Source organism: Eleutherodactylus coqui, chromosome 1 (genome assembly GCF_035609145.1).
Source record: "Eleutherodactylus coqui strain aEleCoq1 chromosome 1, aEleCoq1.hap1, whole genome shotgun sequence".
NCBI classification, from domain to species: Eukaryota; Metazoa; Chordata; class Amphibia; order Anura; family Eleutherodactylidae; genus Eleutherodactylus; species Eleutherodactylus coqui.
Window position 1 is genome coordinate 474,805,662 of NC_089837.1, and position 26,569 is coordinate 474,832,230.

At 43.2% G+C, this 26,569-nt stretch overlaps 1 protein-coding gene across 2 annotated transcripts in view; it reads right to left on the bottom strand.

Moving 5' to 3' along the window:
- The window catches only part of LRP1 (LDL receptor related protein 1), a 308,223-nt gene that overhangs the window by 69,441 nt on the left and 212,213 nt on the right, over positions 1-26,569 (bottom strand). For both annotated transcript variants that reach the window (XM_066584447.1, XM_066584446.1), the window contains exons 26-40: positions 23,464-23,628; positions 22,841-23,085; positions 21,813-21,944; positions 20,134-20,361; positions 19,836-20,010; positions 15,977-16,071; positions 12,859-13,008; positions 12,384-12,524; positions 12,164-12,289; positions 11,887-12,018; positions 9,549-9,683; positions 6,850-6,979; positions 6,635-6,761; positions 4,216-4,367; positions 1,412-1,536 (exon numbers count right to left, since the gene is read on the bottom strand). In XM_066584447.1, the coding sequence (XP_066440544.1) occupies positions 1,412-1,536; positions 4,216-4,367; positions 6,635-6,761; positions 6,850-6,979; positions 9,549-9,683; positions 11,887-12,018; positions 12,164-12,289; positions 12,384-12,524; positions 12,859-13,008; positions 15,977-16,071; positions 19,836-20,010; positions 20,134-20,361; positions 21,813-21,944; positions 22,841-23,085; positions 23,464-23,628 (2,258 nt within the window). The remainder of the gene's footprint in view (positions 1-1,411; positions 1,537-4,215; positions 4,368-6,634; positions 6,762-6,849; positions 6,980-9,548; positions 9,684-11,886; positions 12,019-12,163; positions 12,290-12,383; positions 12,525-12,858; positions 13,009-15,976; positions 16,072-19,835; positions 20,011-20,133; positions 20,362-21,812; positions 21,945-22,840; positions 23,086-23,463; positions 23,629-26,569) is intronic.

A 26,569-nucleotide genomic window follows, 5' to 3' on the forward strand; every position in this document is an offset into this window, starting at 1 on the left:
CAGGTCATCACCTTCCAGCCCCATAAGATATGTTTCAGGACCAAATGGTGAGGGAACGAGGAATCAGGGTGCGAGCTGATTTATCAGAGGCACAGTGCTGGAACGGGGACCCGGAGAGTATAAAAAGATGTTCCTCGCAACCTCCGTTCCTTCACATTTGAGCCCCATTATATTATTTATGGCCCTCAAAAGGTGCTGACAGATTCCCTTTATAAAAAAAAAAAAAAAAAAAAAAAAAAAAGACCACTAATTCTATACCACATCAATCAGTGCTACTAACACCCTTATTCTCAATCAATGTTCTGACTTAAAGGGGTTCTCCACAGATCAAAAAGTGTCACTATGCTGGGACCACCAGAAATCAGCTGCAAATTGTTGGGAAACCTATCACGTTTCCTGAAAAGTAAGCACTTTTCGGGGGAGGATTGAAATATAAGCCATTCCCCAAAAATAAGCCCTAGCTAAAGTACATAAAAAAACGAACAAAAAAAAAAAACCATCAATACTCACCTGTCCCGCGGCATCTAAGTCCCTCGCGATAGTTCCCGATGCTGCGGTGAGCTGCCATGTCCTCTGCGCTAAGATATCCCTTTCTTTCTGGTGATGGCGGTTTAAATACCCCGCCTCGAACAAAGCACTGTGATTAGATCGAGCGCCAGCCAATCAGAGCTGGCGCTCAATCATTCACAGTTATTCCGTCAATGACATCACTGAATGGCTGTGATTGGTTCATCGAGCACCAGCTCCGATTGACTGGCACTCGATCCAATCACAGCGTTCGCTTTGCTGGAGGCGGGGTTATTCAAAGCCCCGTAACTAGAAAGAAAGGGGTATCTCAGCGTGGAGAACACTGCAGACTGCCGCATCGCCACCGGAGAACAGCAGGAGGCACTGGGACGCCACGGACAAGGTGAGTATAAGCCCCTACCCACCAAAAAGAAGACACTGTGCCTCTTTTGGGGCAAAAATGTACATAAGACAGTGTCTTATTTTTGAGGAAACATGGTAGCAGTAAGTGTTTAATTTCCCTGCAGTACCACCACAGGAGAAATGAAGCATTACACAGTACCAATTCAAATCAATGGGTTATCCAGGTAATGCAGGACAGGGCAGGTCCTCCAGAGTGACACTCTTGTAACCGCTCTCCAATCTGGCCAAAAGATTCCCTCTATTAACCCATTCTTTCCTAGTAGGGTATAGGAAAATACGTTTTCTGACAACCCCTTTAACAGAAGAACAACTAAAACCTGCCTATATATGAATATCTGTGGGTTTGCACAAATGCTAATTAACTCTTTGTAGTTAGAGTGGAGGGCGGCCTATTACTTCAGAGGGTTTTCTGTAAGTCCTAGTATGTAGCAAGCACACCTGAATGATCTCACGCAAGGTTTATAACGGTTATATTATTTACCCTTCTGGCGGTTTTTATTGAACACCTTGATGTCTTTAAGCTGTACTCCAATTCCAGTTCTTAAGGAGACGGATTCTGTAGCGTTGTCTTTGTTTCCTCTCTTAATGGAACCATTAGCATGAGTCCTGTGAGACACGACCACAACACGTCAGAAGTATCAGACATCGTATATGAAGGAGACAGACCTACTGCATTACATCTGTTTTGCCCACATTACGTTAGGAGTTTTTACGTGAACCGATAATAGTTTGGATTTCTGCGATCCAGTGGGATTCTGAGCGATTATCGTTCAGCGTAAATGCATGCGGCGACTGAACAAATGGGAAGTCATTCACTTCTCGGTCAGTCGCTGCATGCAGAACACTGGACGCTGTATTGTTCCATGTAAACAGGCAGTCGTTCACTTATTAATGACTACTTGCTTATTGTGAATAGAGGCGGGTGGGCCGGAATGATCCCGCTGCGCCTCCATTCACCACTGGGCCTCCGCGATTTCAGTGATGCTCGTTGCGGTGTAAAAGCACAGAGCGGCCAGCAGGGGAGGCTGCAGGACATTTCTCTCCTCGCCCTCCCCCACCCCTCTCCATTGACATAACCTAATGGCCGTTCAGTATTGTTGTAGTAATAATATAAATGTCTTTCTTATATCAGCCTAGGCAAAAATATATATTATATTTTATTTTCATATATCCACCTTCATAGGAAATAGCTAGCAGTTAAATGGTTAGCTAGCTCAATATTATAGGCTGGTATGTACAAGTAGGAGTTGAAGCTCCCATAGGTCGCTAGCAAGGGCAGGAACTTCTCATCTCTAACTGCATACTTTCGGTCCAGATTGAAGTATTAATAAAGTCTATGCTACTTGGGTATATAGGAATTACATGTTCACATAGGGACATACACCTGGGGCGTAAATATATGTTAATCATTAGCGGCATTACATACTAGGCCAATCATGAGTTGTTATGATGTTGGGGGTGGAGGGGGGGGGGCATGCATTTAATTGGTGCGTCATTAGTCGGTATATTTTGTATTGTACTTCCTTTGAATAAACCAGAAGGGTATGGGGGCTGATGGATAGCATCCGTGAGTCCAAATACATATAGTCATGCATGAAGCTTCTCATTACAACTAGAGATGAGCGAGCATGCTTGGTTAAGGCAATTACTCGAGCGAGCATCGTTTTTTTTTCAAGTAACTGCCTAGTCGTCTGAAAAGATTCGGGGGGCAGTGGGGTGAAGCGAGGGGTTGCGCGGGGGGAGAGAGATCGCTCTCACTCTCCTCCCCCCCCCCCCCCCCCCCCGCCGCCTGAATCTTTTCGGACGAGTAGGCAGTTACTCGAAAAAATTGCCTTAACCAAGCATGCTCGCTCATCTCTAATTATAACCAATCTGGAGCAAACCAGTGAAATCTTCTGGAATATGATTTATTGCTATAACAGTACTGAACGGCTGCTAATGACATACTGAACGATAAATATGTAAATAAGTGGAAATAGTGGCCGTTCAGTACAGTACTGAACGACCGTTTTGTTATGTCAATGGAGAGGGTTGGGGGTGCGAGGAGAGAGCTCTCCTCCAGCCGCCCCGCTGTGAGCCAGCGATACTAGCTGCCATGAGGAGCATGAGAGCAAGTATGTGAGGGGAAGAGTGTTGGGCATCGTTTGCCCGACACTCGTCCCGTTTAAAAGGGCCTTTAGGCTTTACTGACAACTCTAGTCATGCGCAAGCATCTCCTCACCGTGCAGTTAACAGAGAACCAGGTAATCCTTCGACATATATGCCGAACCCGGTTCTACAGTACTATAGGCCAGACGAATGACAATAGCATGCCCTTTTGGAACACATCTGACAGGTACACAGTGGCGCTTTTTTTTTGTTTTTTTTTAACTACGCAATATTAGATTCACATTTACGGTGCATTTATAGGGGCGAGTGCGGTAACAGTCCAAGAAACTCGGACCGATCTCACACTTGTAAGACCACAATTTTTAATGCAATTGCGATGAGTTTTGCATGGCTGCACTTGTGATCTTCATGTGCGTGAAAAATGCAAGGTTTATACTGTGGCATACTCACCGCGCAGCCTGAAATACATTGGATTAAACAGTGCAGTACAAATTGTAATGTTGGGTGGAAGGATGCGGCTATATGCTGAACACAACAAAGGAGGTTCCCCTCCATCAGCACAAAGTGCAAGAGATCATTAACCCTTTCCAATATAGTGTTGGCCCTCGTCCAACATTAAGATTTCCTTGCATAACTCTGATGTCGGACGAGGGGCGACACCTGTTTCTAACGTTATGCAGGACAGCGCTCCTATGTCGGAGGCTGTTCTACATATGTATGCTATAATATTGGGAACATGGAGCTCTGTCCTGCATACTGTTGCATACATATGCAGAACAGCCTCCAACATCGGAGCGCTGTCCTGCACAGTGTTAGAAACATGTGTTGGCCCCTGTCCGACATCACAGCTATGCAGGGAAATCTTAACGTCGGACAAGGGCCGACACTGGATAGGAAAGGGTTAATTAAATTAAAAAAAAAAAAAGAGAGATAATTGAGCAATTCCAAGGAATTTACTATGCGCTCTCTCACCGAAAAGTTATAACTAAAAGCTGGAGAGTGTGCAGGGTGGCAGGGAAATTTGATCGGAAAGGGTTAATAGAAGACAAATCCATTTAGTATGCCTCTCCTCACGGCAATGCCACACATGCAGTAATGCAGAATATAACCATAGACTGTTAGTGAGAAATGTGCTTGACAGATGGGAACGCGGCGGACTTCGGGGAGAGTCCTCACCTGTCACTCCAGTAGATGTAATCTTCAAAGACAGACACAGAGAACATGTCCATGTTGTTGTTGGACAGCACAACCTCTCTGTTCTTCCCAGTCTCTAAATCAATTCTCTCAATTTTATCAGTGCGAGCATCACACCAGTACAGCTTTCCTTCCTGCAAGACAATACTGAGAACTGAATACACAGGTAATTAACTACTTCAAAATCTGAAAGCGTAAACCTCTCCGCCACCCCCAGGAGGCGTCACAGGAACGTATCACAGGGCTACTGTCTCCATCTCTCTATAAGGTAGCGACAGGTACGACAATTGTAGAGATAGGTCTGTCTTCTATATCTCTAACAGAATGTACGTTTCTAACAAACTACTATCAGTACCAGTACACACATGAGGGACTACCGCAAGTAGTCCTCAACATTCATGAGCTGTAGGCTACAACCGTTCACCCCACCTTCCAGCTGCCTGCCTACCACTGTGCATAAATACACAGCTGTCAATCAGTGGCTGCAAGGTGGGGTGTGCGGTTGTAGCCTCATGAATGTAGAGGACTACTTCTGGTAGTCCTCTATGTTTGTGATTTTACTGATAAAATGTAAGTTTCTGATGACCTTCTTCACAGATACATAAGACAGACATGTGGCTGCAATCAACGTACCTGATGCTGCCCTCAGAGAGGTGGTGGCAGATACTCTTTAACAAGAACCATTATGTAAAAAGAGCAGAGAGTCCGGCTGTAGTAGAAAACTAGGACATTAGTGGACTGTAGGCACATAAGACCAAGGCTAGATATTAGCCCTCCATCTATGTCAATCTGCGTGTGTGTATATGGTTAATCCATTGCTAGAAAGTTCATCTGTCTTGCCTGAAATATATATTTTTTGTCTGAAAATCACCATCATCACTATTGAAAGAGCCCCTTTAGTGGGTATAGAGAGTATTACGGATTCTCAGGTCAGAAACGATGGCAAGCATGAAGGTAGAGACACCAATTTCATTGGCACCTAATGTGTGACAATGGCTTTTTTTGATCTGTTGGCCACCTGCTGCGTTGCGAATTGCTACAGGGCTTTATTGTAGCATAATGTTGTAATTCTCTGCACAGCGAGTGGTCGGGGGCGCCGCTGCGCAGGAAGAAGAATCTGTGAAAGATTGGTGGGGTTCCGAGAGTTCAACCCCCATCTAACACAGTGAGAGATCGCATACAGCTAGCGATATACTGTAGTGAGAAACCTCTAATGTGTATATATGTATGTTATATAGAGATATAAATATAATTAATTCTTATGTTGGTCAGAAGATGGCGATAGAGAGCCAGATTCTATTTTTGTTAAATATATAAAAATAAAAAATAATATATAAAAAAAAATAATAATAATATATATATATATAATTTATTATATAAATTTTTTTTTTTCTTCTTCTTTTAAATGTGGTACGAAGAAAAAAAATTCTATAACTTTGACCCCATTGTAATCGTACTAACCTAAAAAATAAAGTCACTTTTGCGGCACCGTCTATGCCGTAAAAACAAGACTTCCCCCAAAAATGGGGTAATTGCATTTTATTTTTCAATTCACCTCACTTACATTTTTCAGCCTGTTACATTAACCCCTTAAGAACACGGCCCTTTCTTTTTAAATTTTGTTTTTTTTCTCCCCCCTTTTAGAAAATCATAACTTTTGTTTATTCATTGACATACATGTCTGAGGGCTTCTTTTTTGAGGGACGAGTTTGGAGCGCTGGTTACACTTAAAGCATGCAACTATTTATTTCAGAAATGCAAATTACAAGGCGATTCCTTATTTTTGACTGAACATCATTTTTTTTTCCAGTCAGTATAAAGAAACCCTACTCCATGAATTAAAATACCTCACTTTCATTTACGCTATGTTTCACAAAGTCAGAATGTTCAGCTATTAACCATTGCTTTGTGCCATATCTATAAGTTGTGTATTTGCTACAAAGTTACAAAGCCTGATGAACGTCCAAGTAAGGCTGTCTGTCCGGCTGCGGAACGCAGTAAAAGCTTTCCATAGCGTTGCTATGGAAAGCGCTTCCCCCCCTGTCCACGAGCGGAGAATCATAGTGATTCGCAGCATGCTGCGAATTACCGCGATTCTCCTCGGTCAGCCTATCTGGCAGCTGACAGCGGAGATCCGTCTACCAGCTCCTGGGCGGCGGTATCCCACGGCGGATCTCTGCTGCTGGATACCGCAACGCCCGTGGACAGGCAGCCTAAGGGTGTATTTCCATAATTTTTTGCCTACGGGTGTATATTTATAACATTTAGCATCCAAGTGAAACTTGATGACCCCTCGACTTCTATAAACCATTAGCAAGATAATGATCTTGTAGGATCTCATGATGCTAATTCTCGCTCTTCTAGAATATCAGTATCCCATCACGTGCGATAGATCTCATACCTCATAATCGATTGAGACTCCGTTGGGCCAACTGATGCTGACATCTACCAGGACAGTTCTTCCACTTCCATCTAGGTAAGACCTTTCAATGCGAGGGAACTGACCCCATTCCGTCCAAAACAGATACCTAACATGACGTACAGAAGAAGCCAAGTGAGTAATAGGAGCTAAAAGCCACTGATACTGATTAATATTTCAGCGGAATGTTCCTTTACCCTTTCTCTGGATGCACAGTAATGGCCCGGGGCTTGTCCAGTCCTTTGGATATGACAACGTAACGGAAGGAACCGTTTAGACGAGCCACCTCGATAACATCAAAGCCCTGATCCGTCCAGTAGATGTTGCCTGTGAAAGAAAGAGCCGCAGGCAAAGAACTCATTAATAAGAGCAAAGAATCGGAGACAGCCAAATGGAAGGTTACATCGATACTGCCTGATTGGACCCAGCTTTGAGGAATGACTTAGAAGACGAACTGCAGCCTCAGTAATGGTTCTCCCAGTCTCTTTCCATGGCACGGCTATTAAACTAAATACCTATTTAATAAATTAATGTGTCTAGTCAAATCTAGACAGTAAACCTGGAGAATATGGCAGGAGAGTTCCTAGGAGGAATCAATACTAAATGATGTTTCGCTGAATCATCACATTTCATCATCGTGTCATTTTTATGCCCAGAACTCGGTGCTGATTAATTTCTTCATATATCTATATTGCACTCGTAGTTTTTTAATTAGTTTTTCAATATAGAGAACTCCAAATCTGCTGCATTGACATGGATTTAAAGGGGCTGTCCACTCCGATGGTGGCTGGTCTAGCGTAGCGATGACCTCACTGACACCACGAAACGGGGATCACTGACTGGTGAACAGCAATAGAGATCACATGTTCTGCAGTTAGGACGTCAGGAAGTGAAGAGCAACGGCGAATCGGGCATGGCGGAAGGGGAGTGGCAGGGGATTGGGTGAGGCGAGTATAGCCTCTTTTAGGTTTTGCCACCACTTGGTTTTAAAATGTTTTTTTCTGCCTAGATCCCTTGAGTTACGTTCTCTTCAGATCTCCGTTTTGGAGGTTCTGTTGAGGGTTTCGATCATAAATGTTGGAAAAAATAGCTCAGCGCTATTTTTACCCATAAAACGACAAACATAAATTTTCACCTAAATGCATGTATTTGGAGCCGACAATCATTTTTTCCAATAGGAAAATTAAAAATGTTGCACCGTTTGTCTTCTGCACATCACCGCATACGGGAATTCCTGTCTAAGTCTCAATAGGAGATCCGTCAGTGAAGCTGGACTGATGATTTGGTTTCCCTCTGCTCTCTGTTCTCCTGAATGTACTTAGTAGCTAATTAATGACCACAATATAGTTTATCTTATGTCCTTTTTACATGGGACAACAGTCATCTAAGCGAGTACACGAGCGCGGGCGTCACTGCTAAGGCCGTTGGCGCTCGTGCAGAGTGTTTGGACTGGTAGACTCACTGCTGGACCGCGGGCTTCTATATGAAGCGCTGAGCGTTTACATTGACAAGCTCACGATCCAGCCATGGTTTTTATGCCAACTAACAGTCAGCGATAACAAAATAATGGACGACTAGTAAACAATGTTTTGGCATTTACACCGGACAATTACCGCTCAATTTCGTTCGATCACATTTTGAGTGATGATCGGCCCGTGTAAATGGCCCATTTGCTGTGGTCATAAATTAGCATGTTGGAGAGGAGAGATAATCAGCCAGTCCAGCCTCACCGACAGATCTCCTGTTCAGACTCAGCCTACTTTTATCATTCAGTCATTCAGTGAATGGAGGCACAACCCAGCAGAAATCTCTTCCAGCTCCCTGACGCCAATCACTGTGAACAGGCAGTCGCTCAAAGATACACAACTGCCTGTTTACACTGAGAAGTCGCTCGTCAGTTGCTTTGTTTCAGTGAGCAGAAACAAAGTGATTAATTAGCGATTTCTCACTGAGTACCTCACCAGATCATGCTTCTACGCGGGACGGCTATTGCTGGAAATTGGAAATAAGAGTCAGAGGCGGCGCTCCAATGGTATATGGTAGATAATAAAAAACAATAAGCAAGGGTGCAGATATAGGTATAACTCACCCCGAGTCGGCCAATCCTTTGGATTGGGGATCGGTCGGTCGTGTTATCCGTGGAGGCTTTATGTCCCAATGATCATGGGTTTTCAGCGGTATATTGCTGGAAATTGCTCGTTAGAGGATCTTTCGGGACGATAGCCCATGGCCGGTTTCACGAGTGTAAGCGTATTTATGTGCGTGCTTGCGTAATGGGCGTTGTGATTTTGCATGCACCTGTGAGTATTTTATTGTATTTTTACGCATGTCCTGTGCATTTGTGCACTTAAAAAAACAAAAAAAAAAACGCAAGCATGTTCCCTTTGATTTAAATGGCCAATTAAGTTTAATATGGGCTAATTGGTGTGTAATACACACCAAAATAGGATACGCTGTGTTTGTGTGCTTGACTGAAGTGTACACACAAAAACTGGGCGTGACCACATCAATGAGTACTATCTTCTGCATATTGCATGCGCAACGTATGCATGCGTAACACGCAGTGCAAATGCGTTCGTGTGAATAAGCCCTTAGGCTGCAGTTTCTACTTTCCACGATATGCAGAAGCTACAGAAGGCAAACAGTGCTACATTTTTTTTTAAGTTCTTAACCCTAATTTTAAAGCGACCCTCCAGGCCTGGAGAAGCAAAGATGCAGGCACTATGTGTACTCACGGTCTTGCTAGTCAAACACATAGTCTTTGGTATCTGAGTGTAACAGGTTCAATGTATTCGTACCTGATGCATCTGACACCGTATAGAGGAAGATAGAACATGTGATTTAGACATAAGACAAGTGTTCTGTAATGGTAGTAAAATGGTCCAACGATTCCCACCTGCTATCCAGTCCACAGCGATTCCCTCCACTCTGCCAATGCCGTTAGTAACCACATCTTCTCGCCAGGTCTGGTCTCTTTTGGCTCTACTGATGGTGCTGAGTCCCATGTCCACCCAGTAGATTGTGTCATTTTCTAAACATATGAAGAATTACGGATCATGTAGCTTTAAAGTATTTTCAGGGCACTTGTGTTTATGTAGCGAATACAAATACATGGATTTTAATGAAAGACATCTCATATCTTGTTTGCAAAAACAGAGAACAAAAATCTGACGGATGCAAAAGAATGATACTATGACCATGAGTTAGTGCAAGACTCTCTGTGCGGGAGACATCCATTTCTAGAGTGCATCGGGGGCCAATGAAGGAATGTCCGACAACCGCTATCTCTACCGAACTCCTATAAACATACACACTAATCTTGGCTTCAAAGAAAAGAAGGTGAAAACTGCAAGAAGTGTTTGATCAGGGGAAGCCTGTGCCCCATTTCCTCCAACATCCACAGTGGGGAGTCTAGAGGCCATCCATACAAATCGGATTTCTACGGGATCTATATGGGCATCTTTAAAGAGGTTACCCGGGACTAAAATATTCAAGTCCTATCCTCAGGATGGGTAATGAATATCATAATGGTTTGGGTGACTCAGGAACGCCTGCTAATCAGCTATTTCTATTGGCTGTGGCACGTGGTTGGGTGCTGCAACCTCTTCTCTGACCTGTGATGCCCCGATTATCAGACCCATGGCCTATGTGAAGCCATTCAAGTGAATTGGATTGAGATGCAATAGCAGGCACTTACACTCCAAAATCTATAGAGCTGTGTTTGGTCTACAGGCCACAGCATAGAAAATCAATATTTTAGTCCAGGGTAAAGCCCCTTAACGCCACAGGGCGTAAGTTTAAGTCCTGGCTGCAGGGTACGTAACACAATAGGACGTAAGCTTACGTCCTGTGGATGGCGCGGGTTCAGAAGCGAGCCCATGCAATCGTGCAGGGAAGTTGCCTGTTACAGATGGCCGACCTCTCACTGCAACTGCAAAGTACATGAGGACAATGGACCACCTCGTTAACCCTCTACATGCAATGATCCATGTAGATCGTGGCATGTAAAGGGTTCACAGGGGGAAAGTGCTCCCTCTGTGACTTAATTGGACCCCCACAATGTAATCACAGAGGGCCAATGTAATCACAGAGGGCCGATGGGTTGCCATAACAACAAGATGCTAGATACTGGTGTCCCAGCTTGCCATTGCCTATGATCGATATTACAAGGGATAAGGCATTGCAGGACATAAGTCTCCTGCAATGCCTTAGAATAGCGATCATAGCTGCTATGGTTCAGACATAAAGACTGTAAGAAAACAAAAAAAAATTTGTGTAAAAAAAACAAAAAACCTTTTTTGCTCATTTTACCTTATTTGAATAAAAAAAATTAAAAATGTAAGAAAAATCCCACATATTTGGTATCATCGTGTCCGTAATAAGCTGTACTATAATTTGAACATGCCATTTATTCTGTGCAGCAAACACTGTGTGTAAATAGGATGCAAAATGCTTATTTTGTTTGTTTTATCTCTTATTTTTTTTTTTTTTTTAGAAAAAGTTTTATTGTGCAAAAGTTGAACACCCCCCCCCCCCCCAAAAAAAATTATATTTTTGGTATCGTTGCAATCGTGCCGACCTGCAAAAAAAATATATTGTGTCATTTATGCTGTATAATTGACGCTGTAGAAAAATAAAAATAAAAACAAACAATGGCAGAATTGAAGTGTACTCTCTCCCTGCCATCAAAAAAATAAATACGTTTTACAATACATTATAGGTACCCATAAATGTTACCAATAAAAACTATAGTTCACCACGCAAAAAAAAAAAACGAGCCCTTATATGGCCATGTCGATGGAAAAATAAAAAAGTTATGGCTTGTGAAAAGTGGAGATGAAAATTCCCCAAAAATCGTTGCATACTTATGGCCAAAATAGGCCATGTCCTTAAGGGGTTAAACAATGGTGGACTGGGGTGCCTAGGGCCCACCAGTAAAATGTATTCTGGGGGCCCACTGAACAGTTACATGCAGACATTGCCTGTCTACTAAGTTACTTATCAGTATGCATTGCAGTGGGTGTACAATGCCGTGTCGTTTGTTTGGGGGTGGGAGGTCCACTTGTGCCTCAAGGCCGGGAGGGGAATTTACTTGTTCCCCTTTGAGCCGGTCCAAGCCTGCCTTGCAGCAGATCAGCAGATTCAAAAGTGATTCAAGTAGGCAAATCAGTACAAGAAGAAATTGGCATTAGCATATGCTGCATTATAATAACCAGGATACTATGGGCACTTACCAGCATGGAAGTCCATCCCCACAGCCAGGGATGTACCAGAGACAGGAACCAAAGCATCCGATTTATCGGCTGGGTCCAAAGGAATGCCTCGTATCCCTTCATGTACAGAGTAGAGCAAGAAGGATCCAACGCCTGCAAGAGGAACATGTATATGACTAGTATGTACAAGCCAAGAGTCACGCGATGCACATTATATACCCTAAAAGTATATGAAGCTCCCAAACATAAATGATTACAGGACACCTCCGATAAATCACAGAAGACGGCCAGCACTCACCCTCACACGTCTGCTGCCCGCTCCTCAGGCTATAGCCAGCAGTGCACATACATGACCGTGTTGTAGGAGAGGTAGGCAGGCACAGTTGGGAACAATCGCCATTATTGACCGAGCAATTGTTGGAGCCTACAATAAAAGTGTCATACATACACAATAAGAAGAGGTATTTTTTAAACAGTTGACTAAAGTGTAGCAGATGAGATTGAAGTCCTGTTACTACCTTTCTGTATGTCCTCATCATAAACCTTCATGTGCATGACTTGGTTGGTGTTCTGACGCAAGACTCTGGGGTCTGATCCATCCTTCTTTTGACACGTCCCCAGTTTGTCAGAAGCATGGTCTGCCCACCATAATTTGTCACCTAATAGGATAATAGAAGTTATATTGAAGAACAGTCTTGCTGATAAACTGGCTAACAAACCCAATGGCGGTAGAAACACAAGAAATAAACTAGAAGGGCTCTGAAATAGACCTTCCCGCCCCTAATATTAATGGTTGCAGCAATATTTCTGCTGTTTTCAAGCTAAACTCTGGGCAAAATCTAAAATTGTAGATTTTGTTCTTCCCAGAAACATGGATTAAATTCTTGAAGTACATTGGATGTAAATAGTTGGACGACTAGGAGTAAATCCTCAGTAAACTTGAGCCACACAGCTTGTAAAGCTTTAAGTTTAGAGCTAAAAACCCCACTTTACCCATTATAGCCAATGCGGTTGCCTTTCCCAGATAACTTTTCATAGTAAGAAGAACTTCCAGGCTCTTTCCATTAAGGTTACATCTATTGATCGTTCCGGCTCCAGAACTGATCCAGTAAAGCTTTTTCTCGAGGTAATCAATAGATAAGCCTGCAACACAGAAAAAAAGAAGCATAAAATGAATAATCTCATAGTTACATACAGCAGTCATATATGTTAAAGCGACCACAAGTCAGGAGCTGAAAATGGATATGTAATTTCGTACCTACAGAGGATGATCACATCTTGCTCCTTGGCAGCTTTCTAGCCCAGCTGTAATAGGACAGAGCTGAGATCTGTGACTATACTCTTAGCTACAGTGCCTAATTGGAATTAGTCTGAGACACACACCCTCAGACACCTCCTCTGCAGACTGAACCAATGAAGAGACAGGGGGTGTGTCTCAGACTACTTCAAGTTAAGAACTGTAGCTAAAACTAGAGTCACAGATCACTGCTGTACCCTAACAGAGCGGAGCTAAAAAGCAACCAAGGAGTACGGTCTGAGGAAAAATAAACAACAGATATAACTTCCCTTTGGTATTGACTTGCATATCAATTTTGAGCCCCTGACTGGAGGGTTGCTTTAAGTATATTTAAAGGAAAAAGTATTTCTATATTATAAGACCAGATCTAAGGGGGAATCTCTGAGTCCGTTCTTCGCTCACATCATCATTGTGGCTTATTTGCAGCATTATTTTGTAAGCTGTAACCTAATCTTGTACAAGCACAGACATAAAATACAAAGAAATAAAACCCACTAGCTCTTGTGCTGTCCCTTTCTAAGCCACTGCAATACCTTTCGGCATGCGTAAAAGTGATCTATGAGAAGCGCTTTTTCCAAAATAAGTCAAGGCCATTTTTAACCTCTTCATGACGCGGCCCCTTTTTCTTTTTCCATTTTCGTTTTTTCCTCCCCCCTTCAAAAAAATCGTAACTCCTTCATTTATCCATCGACGGCGCTGTATGAAGGCTTGTTTTTTGCGGGACGAGTTGTATTTTTCAATGCTGCTATTTAAAGTACCATATAATGTACTGAAAAACTTAAAAAAATTCTAAGGCTGGGTTCACACAGGGCGGTTTTGCCGCGGATCGCCGTTGCATATCCGCACTGCGGCAAAACCGCTGCGTTTGCAGTGCAATGCAGCACAAATGAGATTTGCCAAAAAGCTGTTCCCACAGGATGGATTTTTTCCGCACAGCCGCAGTGCGGAAATGCAACTGCGGCGCAGTTTTAAAAGATGCAGCATGTTCATTCCTTGGTCTTTTCCGCAGCGCTTTTTTGTCCATAGACCTCTATGGACGCAGCCAAAACCGCGACAAATACGCGGCAAAAAGTAAAAAGTGCTGCAGAAAAAAACGCTTGCGGATTTTTCCGCACGAAAATCCGCAGCAAAATACGCAAGCCAAAATTAAACTTTGAAGCGGTTTTGCCGCAGAAGCAGTTCTTCTGCGGCAAAACCGCAACTGAAAAGCCGCAGCAAATCCGCCCTGTGTGAACCCAGCCTAAATGGAGTAAAATTTTAAAAAAAACAAAACGAAAATTTTGGCATCTTTCAGTGTGTCTTGTTTCTACGGCGCACAAACGGCAACAGAAGCGACATGATAACTTTATTCTATGGGTCGGTACGATTACTACGATACCAAACTTGTATAGGTTTTTCTTACTATACTATTTTTTTTTTTTCAAAAGACATTTAATTTTTTTTAATTATTTTCTGCGATCATTTTGTGCGCGCGATAACTTTTCTTATTTTGCCGTCGACGTAGTTGAGCAAGGGCTCATTTTTTGCAGGATGTCCCGTAGTTTCTGTTAGTATCAATTTGGAATACATACGACTTTTTGTTCGCTTTTTATTGTGTTTTTTCTGGGAGACAGGGTAACTAAAAAAGTGCATTTCTGGCATTCTTTATTTATTTTTTTCGGAGGACGTTCTCCGTGCGGGAAAAATAATGCGCTACTTTGATAGATCGAGCTTTTACTGACGCGGCGATACCAAATGCATATTTTTATTTTATGATTTAGATTTTTTAATAATAGATATGGCAAAAGGGGGGTGATTTAAAAACTTTTTTTTTCCTTACAATTAAAAAAACTTTATTGATTTTTTTTTTACTTTACTTTAAAGTCCCCCTGGGAGACTACAACCAGCGATGCTTTGATCGCTCCTGCAGTATGATGTATAGCATTACGTCATACTGACATTTAAAGGCAGTCTTTCAAGCCACCCCACGGGGATGGCTTGATAGGCAGTCTGGTAAGGCAGCCCTGGGGCCTTTCAGAAGGCCCCCGGCTGCCATGACACCTGCACGGCTTCCCTAATCTCACCGCGTGGGGGCCGTACGGGACCCCCGAACATAGTTTGGGGGATTAGAATGCCGCTGTCAGCATCCTCTCTTCATACATACCCCGCTGCTCCATGACCTACCTATACGTCATGGAGCGGGAAGGGGTTAAAGATTTTGCGCCTTAAGATACCGTACAAATCCCTTTGCTTCCATTTACATATCTACAAGGCGATATTTAAGCAAAGTGAGATATTTCACATTGTAGAACAATTTTAGAATGGTTTCACATCTGCGTTGGATCCTCCGGTCAGAGGTTCCATCGCAGATCTGGGTAAGATTCCGAAAGAAAAAGCGCTGCATGTAGTGCTTTTTCTTCCATCCAAAATCCGGACAGCTGGCGAGCGGACCCTATTACAGTCAATAAGGCTTGTCCGGCGCTCCAGAGGGATTCCCCTATCCTGCTACTGGGATAGAGCAGGACAGCAGAATCCCCAACGCAGATCTGAAACCAGCCTTACTTAATGCTACCAGAGCCAAAGAAGTCATATCCGTAGACGGCAAACCGATGTTCTCTAAAACATTTCCTTGTGACTGGACTCATTTTAGAAAACCGCTCCTCATATATAGTGATGGTTTCCATCGATGCACCAGTGTCAGTTCTTTACTTTAATCTGTTACACTTCCTTTGGCATAAAATGGAACAGGGGAATAAGCCTGTCCTATACATTTCAGTCCCGAACGGTGACTGGTGAAGTGTATGATGAAATGTTAGATGTGCGTTAACATCTCACCAACTGGTCCCTTCTGTGCGGTAAAAAGGACTTGTCGCTCTGAGCCATCCATATTAGCCATGCTGATGTTGTCGCCATCTGTCCAGTACAACTTCCTGAAAGAAACATACTGATTATTCTAAGTGCAGACTGGCGGCCACATGTTGCCAGAATAAGATGAGCCATGCGCATCACACGGAGGCAATTACCTAAACTGAACCCGAACACAAACCACAACCATTACTCAATATTCCAGGCCATGATTACTGCCAGCTCCCCAGCTATGATGACAGTAAAGAAATAACAGCCGTCCACGGAAGATATAAGTCAGTACACAGTATACAGTAAGGCGCGACATACGAGATTAATGCGAGTCCAATCTTTTATGAGCTCTCTTGTGTATCACAGGGAGAGGAACAGGCGATGATACGAAATAGACTGAAATCACACGGAGAGTCTCTGGGACAGTCGCAAGAAAAACGTCCCACATAAGCGTAGTACCTACCGAACTCGTGAATGTAGGTGTAATACATATAGGTCTCTAATTAGCTGTTCTGCTTAATGTCAATCTGCTTCTCATGAAGAGCGAGATTTATAACAAAGTAGTATGAATTGTATTAGGACTCAAATCAGTGCAGGACATTAACCCTTTGCAATCCAATTTTGTATTCAGCGTTTCCTAGGAGGCTTTCTCTTTATTCCATTTCACAATGGTGCCCTCTGCTGGCTAGAGCCAGTACTGCAGTATGGGACATGCTGGAGGGGCCCCCCCGACAACAGAGCAGCCAGTAATATACAGTAAGAATACCCTGTCGGACGTCTTCCGACGTCGATGTGCAGCCTTCAATCAGAATGTCTTCAGACGTCAGACAGTGCATTGGAAAGGGTTAAAGGGGGTTTTGGTTTTCTATACATGAAGCTTAATCGCTGTATAAATGAAAGTTCTAGAACTTTCAAAAGTACTTTAAAGGGAATGTACAAGAATCACAAGTTATCCCCATCCATAGGATAGGGAATAACTTGCTGATTGGTGGTGGGGGTCTCACCGATGATACTCCTGCCAATCTCAAGAACAGGGGTCCCGTGTCCGCCTCTGCTTGTCACCACGAGGGTGGCTTCTTCCCTCGCAGTGACGTCAGAATGAATGGAGCGCTGGCTGAGCATGCACAGTTAGGGTTCTGTTTATTTCCATGGGGCTAATGGAAATACTGGAGTACTTGCCCCCGGCTATCTACAGCAGTCACAGTGTGTTTGTGCAACCAGCCCCTCATTGAGTCTCCTCCTCACTGTGTTGGGTGCAAAGAGCCCATAGTGGAGACGACCGAGGAAAAGGGACCACCGTTCTAGGGACTCAGGAGTGAGATACAAAAATGGAGTTCTGTGATCAGCTCAAGATTGAGGAAATCGCTTTGAGGAAGCTTTCTACAAATTAGATTTTATCATAATAAATAATAATAATCTTTATCCCGCAGCGCTTCATCATGCAACAAATCTGTGTTGGTTCACCCATGTCCTAGAACAGAGCAAGGTAATTTCTTTTACTAAAAGTGGTAAAAAACTGACTATTTCCTTCTGCAGCGGAGGTACTTCTGATATGCGGAGCAGCTGAACTAGGTTAACAAATCTCAGGTTTCCATAGTATAACTGTGCAGTATTTTCTAAGACTGCTGAAGAATGTCGATGCATTATGCATTTAGGTGGGATGGAAGTCCGAACCTCCAAACATAATTCTGTTAAATGCAGAGAGTGAATTCTTGGATCGGTTTTGGGGTCTGCGTGACATTATCACTGTGTCTCATTCACCGTTTCCTCACATTAATTTCCCGTAATGAACCCGGCTCTCCCACACAGATGGCTCTGCTTATTTCCACATTACTGGAAACGACTTTGGTCCACCCCCACATGCAGGCCAGCCAGGGACAGAAAAGCAACCCGAAGTAGTCATATTCTCCTGCGCGCCACTTCCAACCATCCACCAGAACAGAAAGTCCCTGCAGGCAGAAATGCTGAATTGCAGCAAGTGTGTTTGCAGAAATAACAGCGGGCCGCTTCCTATGCTCTCTACCCAGATCTGGATTAATAGTGGAAAAACTTCTGTGCAAACAATGTCCAAGTCAAACTGTGTGAACCTTCCAGCGGACGGCCCCGGGAGCACTTGGTAGGATTCGAAAATGTGTTTACTGAAGGTTTTTTTCCCCTTTACTTCATATAAAAAATATCATTTTACAACCTTTAAACCTGGCCACAGATTTGAAATATTTGGTCATTCCGACTAAAGAGCTGAAAAACAAATCCAGTCCCTCCCACATGAGAAGGGATCCAGCTGATTATTATTCACGGATTCATATTCTCCTGCGGAGAACATTTTCCTAGATTGTGCAATAAATACGTCAGAAAGAGGACCAGATTTCCAATAAATAGAAAGAATTGTATTGCTACAGCAGATGAGATTGATCGATACAGACTGTTGTACCTCCGGTATAATGGTGGCCTTATCTGGGGCGGTAGATCTGTACATCCCTTCTACAGTCTAAGAGTTAGTGAGTTTACACTGTATAGATGTATATACATTGACATACCAAAAGTCACGGGATAGCCATATGTAAATTGATTAGGACGTGGGATCACAGGTGACGGCTTGGGAATGACCCACACATGTACGAGGTGTTGTCTTGTAAGGTTGAACACTGGCCAACGTACTCATGGTAAGGTGATGTGTATTATGGGATGTTCAAGTATGATAGTAGGTGCCAGACGGATGGGACATTCAATTTCCGAAAATTGGGCAGGCTTTTAGCATTTCTCGATCCACAGAGTTACATGTGTATCGGGAATACGTCATCGAAGGCATTACCACCCACAGTAGACCTGCAGTGGCCGCTCAAGGGTGCTTATTTATCACAACCCCACAGCCCCACACGCATATCCTATAGGTTAGTGCAACATTCTTTAGCTGGGCATATAGGAATAGAGGACCCAATGGGGTGTCTCAGTTATCACCACAACACCGGACACAGTTCCTCACCTAGGCTCATTAGGTTATCAACTGGACCCTAGGAGACTGGCAACCTCTGACATGGTTCAATGAGTCATGATAACAGTTGTTTTGGGCTGATGGTAAGATTCGTGTGTGGCGCAGACCCCATAAAGCCATGGACCCCAGTTGTCAACAAAGAACTGTGCAGGTCGGTAGGGGTTCTATACTGGTGTGGGGCATGTTCTTATAGCATGGGTTGGGTCTACTTGGCTGCCTAAACACATCATTGACTGATGCACTCTACCCTTTCACTGCTTGGTGACCATTTGTAGCCCTTCATGGACTTCATATATACAAACAATGATAGGATATTGCAGCATGATAATGCACCATGCTATCAGACCCAAGTTCTCCAGATTTATTTTTTACGGAGCATTCTGGAGAGTTCCCACTAATGGTGCAGATTGCATGTTCATCTGACATAAACCCAATTGAGCATTTATAGAATGTGGTGGAGGGGTCAGTTCACACCGGAGATCCTGCACCTACCAGGAAGCTGGGAATTGCCATCAAGACTGCATGGCTCAACGTACTTCCAGAGACCTTCCATGTGCTTGCGGAACTGATGCCACGTCAAGTTTCTGCACTTCACCTGGCCCATGACTTTTGGCATGTCAATGTATATCAGCTGGACCACTGTTCTCTCTAAACCATGTGCTGGGACAATGCCATAGACAGTAACTTAAAATGGACAGATACAGCTGCTATCAGGATTGTTCACCACCTTTCGAATGTTGTCTTAATTGGGTTGTCTCATCTTTTGAGGGAAAGTGTGAGTTCTCGTAAAACGTGAAAGTCTACTTACAATAATCACTAAAACAAAAAAAGAAAACAGAAACCTACCCTTCTAGTGGATTCACCACAAGGCAGTGGGGTTTGTCCAAGTTCTGGATGACTGCATTCTTGAAAGACCCGTCCAAGCGAGCCACATTGATTTGCTTTTTATTGGCATCATAACTTGTCCAATAGAGGTTCCTAGACACCCAGTCGACAGCCAATCCTTGAGCATTTGGCAAGTCTGAAGATTCGAAATACATAATTCATTAATACTAAATAATTAAAACGGAGTTGACAATATTTATACGAAACATCTCCTATACTTCTGGAGAGGGAGAGAGAAAAGTAGCTTGTAGGTTATTACCAGCAGAAACCACAGTCTCTACTCCGGTGCCGTTGATGAAAGCTCTCTTGATGGTTTGCGTGCGGACATCCGACCAGTAGATGCGCTGCTCCATGGCATCATAATCTACTACGGTGACATTGTCGATATCCGGGACAGTGAAAGAGATGATGTAGTTGTAATACGCGTTATCAATGTCAACTCCACGGATTTCCATCTGGCGAGCGTACAACAGGAACTTTCTGGATTCTGAGAGAGTGTCAAAAAGAAACCGAGGGATTAGGATTAAATACAGATCAATTTATTAAGAAGGAAGAGACAGAAAACCATAGAAAAGAGCAGCTTTTGTCAAAGCGAGACACATGTTGGTGGCTCCGAGGAAAGAAAAAAAAAAAGATGTCCGTTTCTAAAGCATCATTATACTTCATGGAGAGTTAAACGGCATGACTCCGGGCTTACATGATTAAGTATTGTAGACCACCACAATGACCAAACATGAACCTTTTACAGGAATGGCTTCCAGGCTCTGCATATTTTCTATCCAACTATTAGCCTGCCGGGGTCGCAGCGAGTAACTACTGCCAGGGTTTGATGGTTTGCCACACGGTGTATTGTTATACAGCAGTACAAGTAGAACGTGAGGACTGGGTTGGACCAACCCAACGAATAATGGTCTATGAATAAACCTTTATAATTAATTTTAGATTACTCTTATTGTGAGCTCTTTGACAACTAGAGCATAGAGGCAAACTAATACACAGAAAACCTCATAGACGAGTTAAGGCAAGTCACACCAGGGGCATCATAGCTAAACTCAACAACAACACTATATTAGGGACAGCATATCTAAAAACTATAATGCAGTTTGTGTAGATCCAGGGGCTCAGCTCTTGTATGCCTCTAAATAATGCAGCCACCACATAATGATCAGATACCAGCTCTACACAGAGATTATAGTGCAGTTATAGCCAATGATCACAGGTGGAGGAGTCGTGTTTTCATTTTTCCTTTTTTACCTGGGCCTACACTGCCATGAAGACTTCCTTCAGCCACAACCTATTTTTGCACAAGCTTCCCATCCTGCCGCTAGTGTCTCCACATAGTACTAGTGCCCTCTCTGTGCTCCTCAGGATTATGGTGCCTGCTATGCAACAACACCTCCTCCTTTCCCAAAAGACTGGCCAGCAGAACGTCTCTCTCGGTAATTCACAACCCGGATGGTCTGGACGCTGGATGCAAATTGCAGAGACCCGATTCCTCTGGCACTCTCCTGCTCCCTGGCAGTACTATGCCGAGAGCAGAGTGGCGTCTGTATGAATTACAAAGAGTTGTGCTGCTGGACGTATTTTGAGCCCCATAGTAGTCACGTGGTCTCCCTTCATTGGTGGCACACCGCTGAGCCACTATACATTTGTCAGTAGTTCTAGAGATGAGCGAGTATACTCGAGCGAGTAGTACCTTAGCCGAGTATCTCCCCGCTCGTCTCTGAAGATTCGGGGGCCGGCGCGGGTGACAGGTGAGTTGCGGCAGGAGAGAGATCTCCCCTCCGTTCCTCCCTGCTCTCCCCGCCCCCCCCCCCCGAATCTTTAGAGACGAGCAGGGAGATACTCAGCTAAGGCACTACTCGCTCGAGTAATGTGCCTTAGCGAGTATACTCGCTTATCTCTAGGTTACTAAAGAAGACAACTTGATACACTTACCAAGGCAAGTCTTTTTGTCTGGAGACAACTTCATGAGATGAGGGCAAGCACAGGAGAATGTCTGGTTGTAGTTAATAAGGCAGAGGTGACTGCAGGGTCCTTTTCCATCATTTGCTGCACATGGATTTGGAGCTACAATGTATCAATAGAAGAAAACTAAGATAAGCAAATTTACAGTGGTTGATGGACACCGTGCAATAATGTATCAATCCTTTGGGGGAGGGTATTTTTCACTTAAATGCATGTATGCTAACAATCACTTATTCAATACAGTTTGATTAATAATGTTGCACTGTTTGTCTTCTGCAGCTTCTACATGTCCCTTTGTACAGATAATGCATACTCAGTAGGAGTGAAGTGGAATGCAGGCTTCGGTTTCCCTCTGCTTTCACCACTCCAGGAACCTCTTATCAGCTCATTCAGGACCACAACAAAGTTTATTTGTGTTGTGGTCATATATTGGATGATAAAAAGTGCAGGAGAGACGAGATAAGGGATAAAAACTAAAAAGGTACATTTACACGCATAAGAGCCCAACAGTTATCCCTGTGACTATTGCTTCTGTGCTTTCCTGTGTTCTCCACCTCCATTGACTATGAACGACTGCCTGTTTACACAGCTGATCGTCCCTTGGTTTTTAGGGAAGTTAAAAACCAAGGGACTCCAACAAGTGAGCGATTTCTCACTCAGTGTCCTGTAGGTGGCTGTGTTTACATGGACTATCCTCAAAAATTGCCATTTTTCAGCGATTATTCAGGCTATACTTGCTGTTAATCCAGCCTCACTGATAGATCTCCTGTTGACTTATACTGCAGTTACTATATACAGTGATATGTAGAAGCTGCAGAAGACAATTGGTACAACATTTTTAATCAAGCCTTGTTGCAAAAATGGTTGTCAGCCCAAAATACATGCATTTAAGTGAAAAAAATTCCCCCCACTTCCAAAGGTGTTGATAGCCTTTAAGTATGAATTCACAAATATGAACACAAATGATATATAGTCCTTCATGAAAGTTTATGCCTTACCTAGGGGTTGGCGTGAAGGGTGATAAACCTGAAGGTCAAACGGCTGAGTGTTGGTACGCTGTACAACAGTCACATTGTGGCCGGTCCATTTGTTTGCCTTTGCCAATGTATTTGTCCTCCAGTCGGTCCAATAAACTTCCCCACCATATAGTGTGACGGCGAAAGGATGAGATAAGTATTCATGTCCTTTCAGTACTTCAATGTGTCCTGAACCATCATACTTTGCAGAGTAAATTGCATCTGATCTAAGGAGTGAACACAGCTAAGTAACCAACTCTTAAACAGACCTCGAGTTAAACAGTTGTACCAAACAAAAAAAAGGCTATAAAAATAACTTCATCTAATGTTTCTTAACCACATTTTTTACTGAAAGATCAACTAACACACATCATTTCCATTATACAATATGGTATGTAAACTAGCCAGGTAAGTGATGGACTGGAGACCAGATGACCAGAATCCAGAAGCTTAGAATATCAATCTCACTACTTTGCCAATTAAAGTTCTAAGACACAAGCGGTGGTCATCTTCTAGACCAAAAACTATTCTCCGAGTGTCCTGGACTGGAGATAAAGTGCTCTCCTATACGGTTTATCATAGTGTAGCATATAGTTAAGACGTACCTGGCATCGATCCAAAGGATACGCTCCTCCAGGTAATCTACAGTAAGGCCGTTTGGCCATCCACCCGATCCGGTCTCTTTATGAATAGTCCTGCGTCCTTCTCCGCTCATAGAAGCTGCTTCTATGCGTGGCAAGCTAGAATCCCAGTCCGTCCAGAAGAGGATACTGTAAAAGAATTCATAAATTATGCTCGATAGTCAACATGTGCACACTTCTACCTTAGGGTAATTTTACACAGGCCTATTGGTCACTCAAATAACTATTATGGGTGATTGTCGCCCATGTAAACCCGGGACGCAAAAGGGCAAGTGAGAAGGATCGCCCACTTGTCAAAGGAGTTTGGTTTTTAGCACACCTAAAGCCAAGCGGCTATCAGCCTGTGTAAAGAGACCGCTGCTCCTCTATGAAGACTGCCTGTTACTCTGAATGGAGGTGGGCAGCCGGGAGAGAACTCCGGTGCGCTGCTCCTCCATCCAATGACCGATTATCGCTCTTGATGGAAGTATCATTACACAGGACAGGAGCCCTTCTTTAACCGGTTGGTCGAATAGGTAGATAACAAAATATGTTATAAGGATTTTAAATTTCATTTTTTTAATTATGTAATTGAAATGAAAAGAAATGCAATTTCCTTTATTACTTTCGGAAGCGCCATACAGTCCCAGGGTAGAAAAAAAGGAAAAATCATAATAGTGAGAGAGATCTATTTAAAATGATTCATTTTTACTCAGATTTTCCAATTTTTTTCCGTTTTTCTATTGCACTGCAGCAGCTATTTTAGCAAAATTTCATCAGGAAGTGGTGTCATACAGGTTGTACATCATTAAATATCCTTAACCCCTTAAGGACCAGGCTGTTTTGTACCTTAAGGACCAGCCACTTTTTAGGGATTTTACCCATGTGGTGGTTTTACTGCCCTATTTTTTTTTCCTTTAGCTACCAAAATTATTTTTGCTGTGTTTTTTTTCCCGTGACATATAGGGCTTTTTAAAATATCTTTTTCACTGACTTTTTTTCAGTTTTTTTGGGGGGGGGGGGGGTAAAAGCTTAAAAAAAAATAAAAATGATTTAACATTTATAGTTTTAAATTAGTATATTTACACTAAAGTAAAGTATGGGAACGGATCCCTCGTTTTGATATATAATATGTATGGTTTTGGATTACAGGGCGCACACGGTGACGGTTTTTGTTGGCGTCGATTTCGGGTTATTTTTTTTCTTTTGCAAACACTGGAAGAAAAAGCACTGCATGCAGCGCTTTTTCTTCCGTCCCAAAGCCGGGCAGCTGGGCGGACCCCATTATAGTCAATGGGGTCTACCTGGCGCTGTTCGGTTCTGTGCAGAGAATGGGGCGGGTAGGCGCAATCCCCAGCGCAAGTGTGAAACCACCTTAAAAATTGTAAAGAAACCCAAACTTAGAAGGCTTTCAAACTACTACACAAAATATATTGAGGAAAAAAAAAAATCTACATTGACACACGTGCCGCATAGTAAAGACTCCGAACGCAGAATACAATAAGCATTGGAATAAACATCTGCCAAGTGCATTAAAGGATTTGCTTTCTGCTTGTGAGCCCTGTGTCGCCTTCACCATTACAGCCGATGTCTATCCTGCTTTATGTGTTTTCAGTAAAGCTCTGGCATTCTATTTGCATTCTGTTTCATAACACTTCCAAGAACCTCCCGCTGGACTGATCAAACACAACTATCTATTACAGTCCCACAAGCTTATCTTTGGACTCTGTCGCTGGAAAAAAATGTCAGATGAGCCAAAATTATGCAGAAATTCTAACTTTTCAACCACGATTGTCTGTACAGGGCTGCGCCTTTCAGATAAAGCCCGCTACAATAGAAAAACAGATTGCTCTTTTCTAAGTCGTCCATGAATGTCGCTAGCTAAAAGCGCTACTTACAAACATTTTAAAAAGTATTTTAAGTACAGAAGAAGTCATTTAGAACAATGAATGCGCTACTAGGAACCTCAATTGTTGATCTTGTGCCGGCTAGTGCTGTCATTCACGGTCAGACCGCCCAAGTGGCCATCCTTTGTAACCCTAATCAATCTTTGCTCCCGAAATGTTGCTCATCAGATAGAGATCAATAGATTTAAAACGCTTATGACACTGCTACAAAAAGTGTTGGTCTGTTACCCCACTGTATATCATCACCCACTAGAATAGGGACATAACTATAGGGGATGTAGAGGATGCGGTTGCACCCAGGCTAAGGAGCCTTAGGGGGCCCATAAGGCCTCTCTTCTCCATACAGGCATCCCAGTACTATAAATAAAGCATTATAGTTGGGGTGCCTGTTACAGATTTTGCATCGGGGCCCAGAAGCGCCAACATACTCCTCTGTATGAACCTACCAGAAAAACTGCCTAGAGGGGGACACAGACACTCTTCACAGTTATCAAGGATGATCACACAGTTCATGTCACACAGTTATAATTGAGGAGATCACAGCTCAGCCTTCCTACTGTATATTTATGATCTTTCGCTCATTTAGAAGAATATAGGTAATGATAATTAAACTGTCCCACCAGCAGGTAGAAATTGTATGGCTTCTAGCCAATGTTATGCTGATGCATCATGGGATAGATTTGAAAGTGAAAGTAAAAATAATCTCACCTTCAAGATGGTACCTGATAACCATCAGTCAGGGGCTGCAATCAATGGATGTGGCTGGAATACACAGAGAAGACCTCCAGAGCATGACCGGCAAGGGGGGCAGACATGGAAAAATGTGATTTTGCACAAGTGACCCTTTAAAGGATAAGGGACATCACACGTCTCACCACACCACAGCTGCCGTATGTAAACCCAGCTCAAGTGTCCCTTGACCATGTGAAATATTGGGAGGTTTGCAAATCCCCTAAGTACCTATGGTAAATTGAAATTCAGTTCCAGGTACAGAGCAAACAAATGACACCACCGGATCATGTGACCACTAATCACTAACTGAAGAGAGCCAGGAATTGGCTGCAGGAGTCACATGACCCTGGTGTTGATGATGACGGCATTGCAAGCTACCTCCACCTGGAAGTGAAGAGGCGAGGAACCAGGCACATGTGGAACAAAAGCTGTGGGGGAGTGGGGAAGGCGAG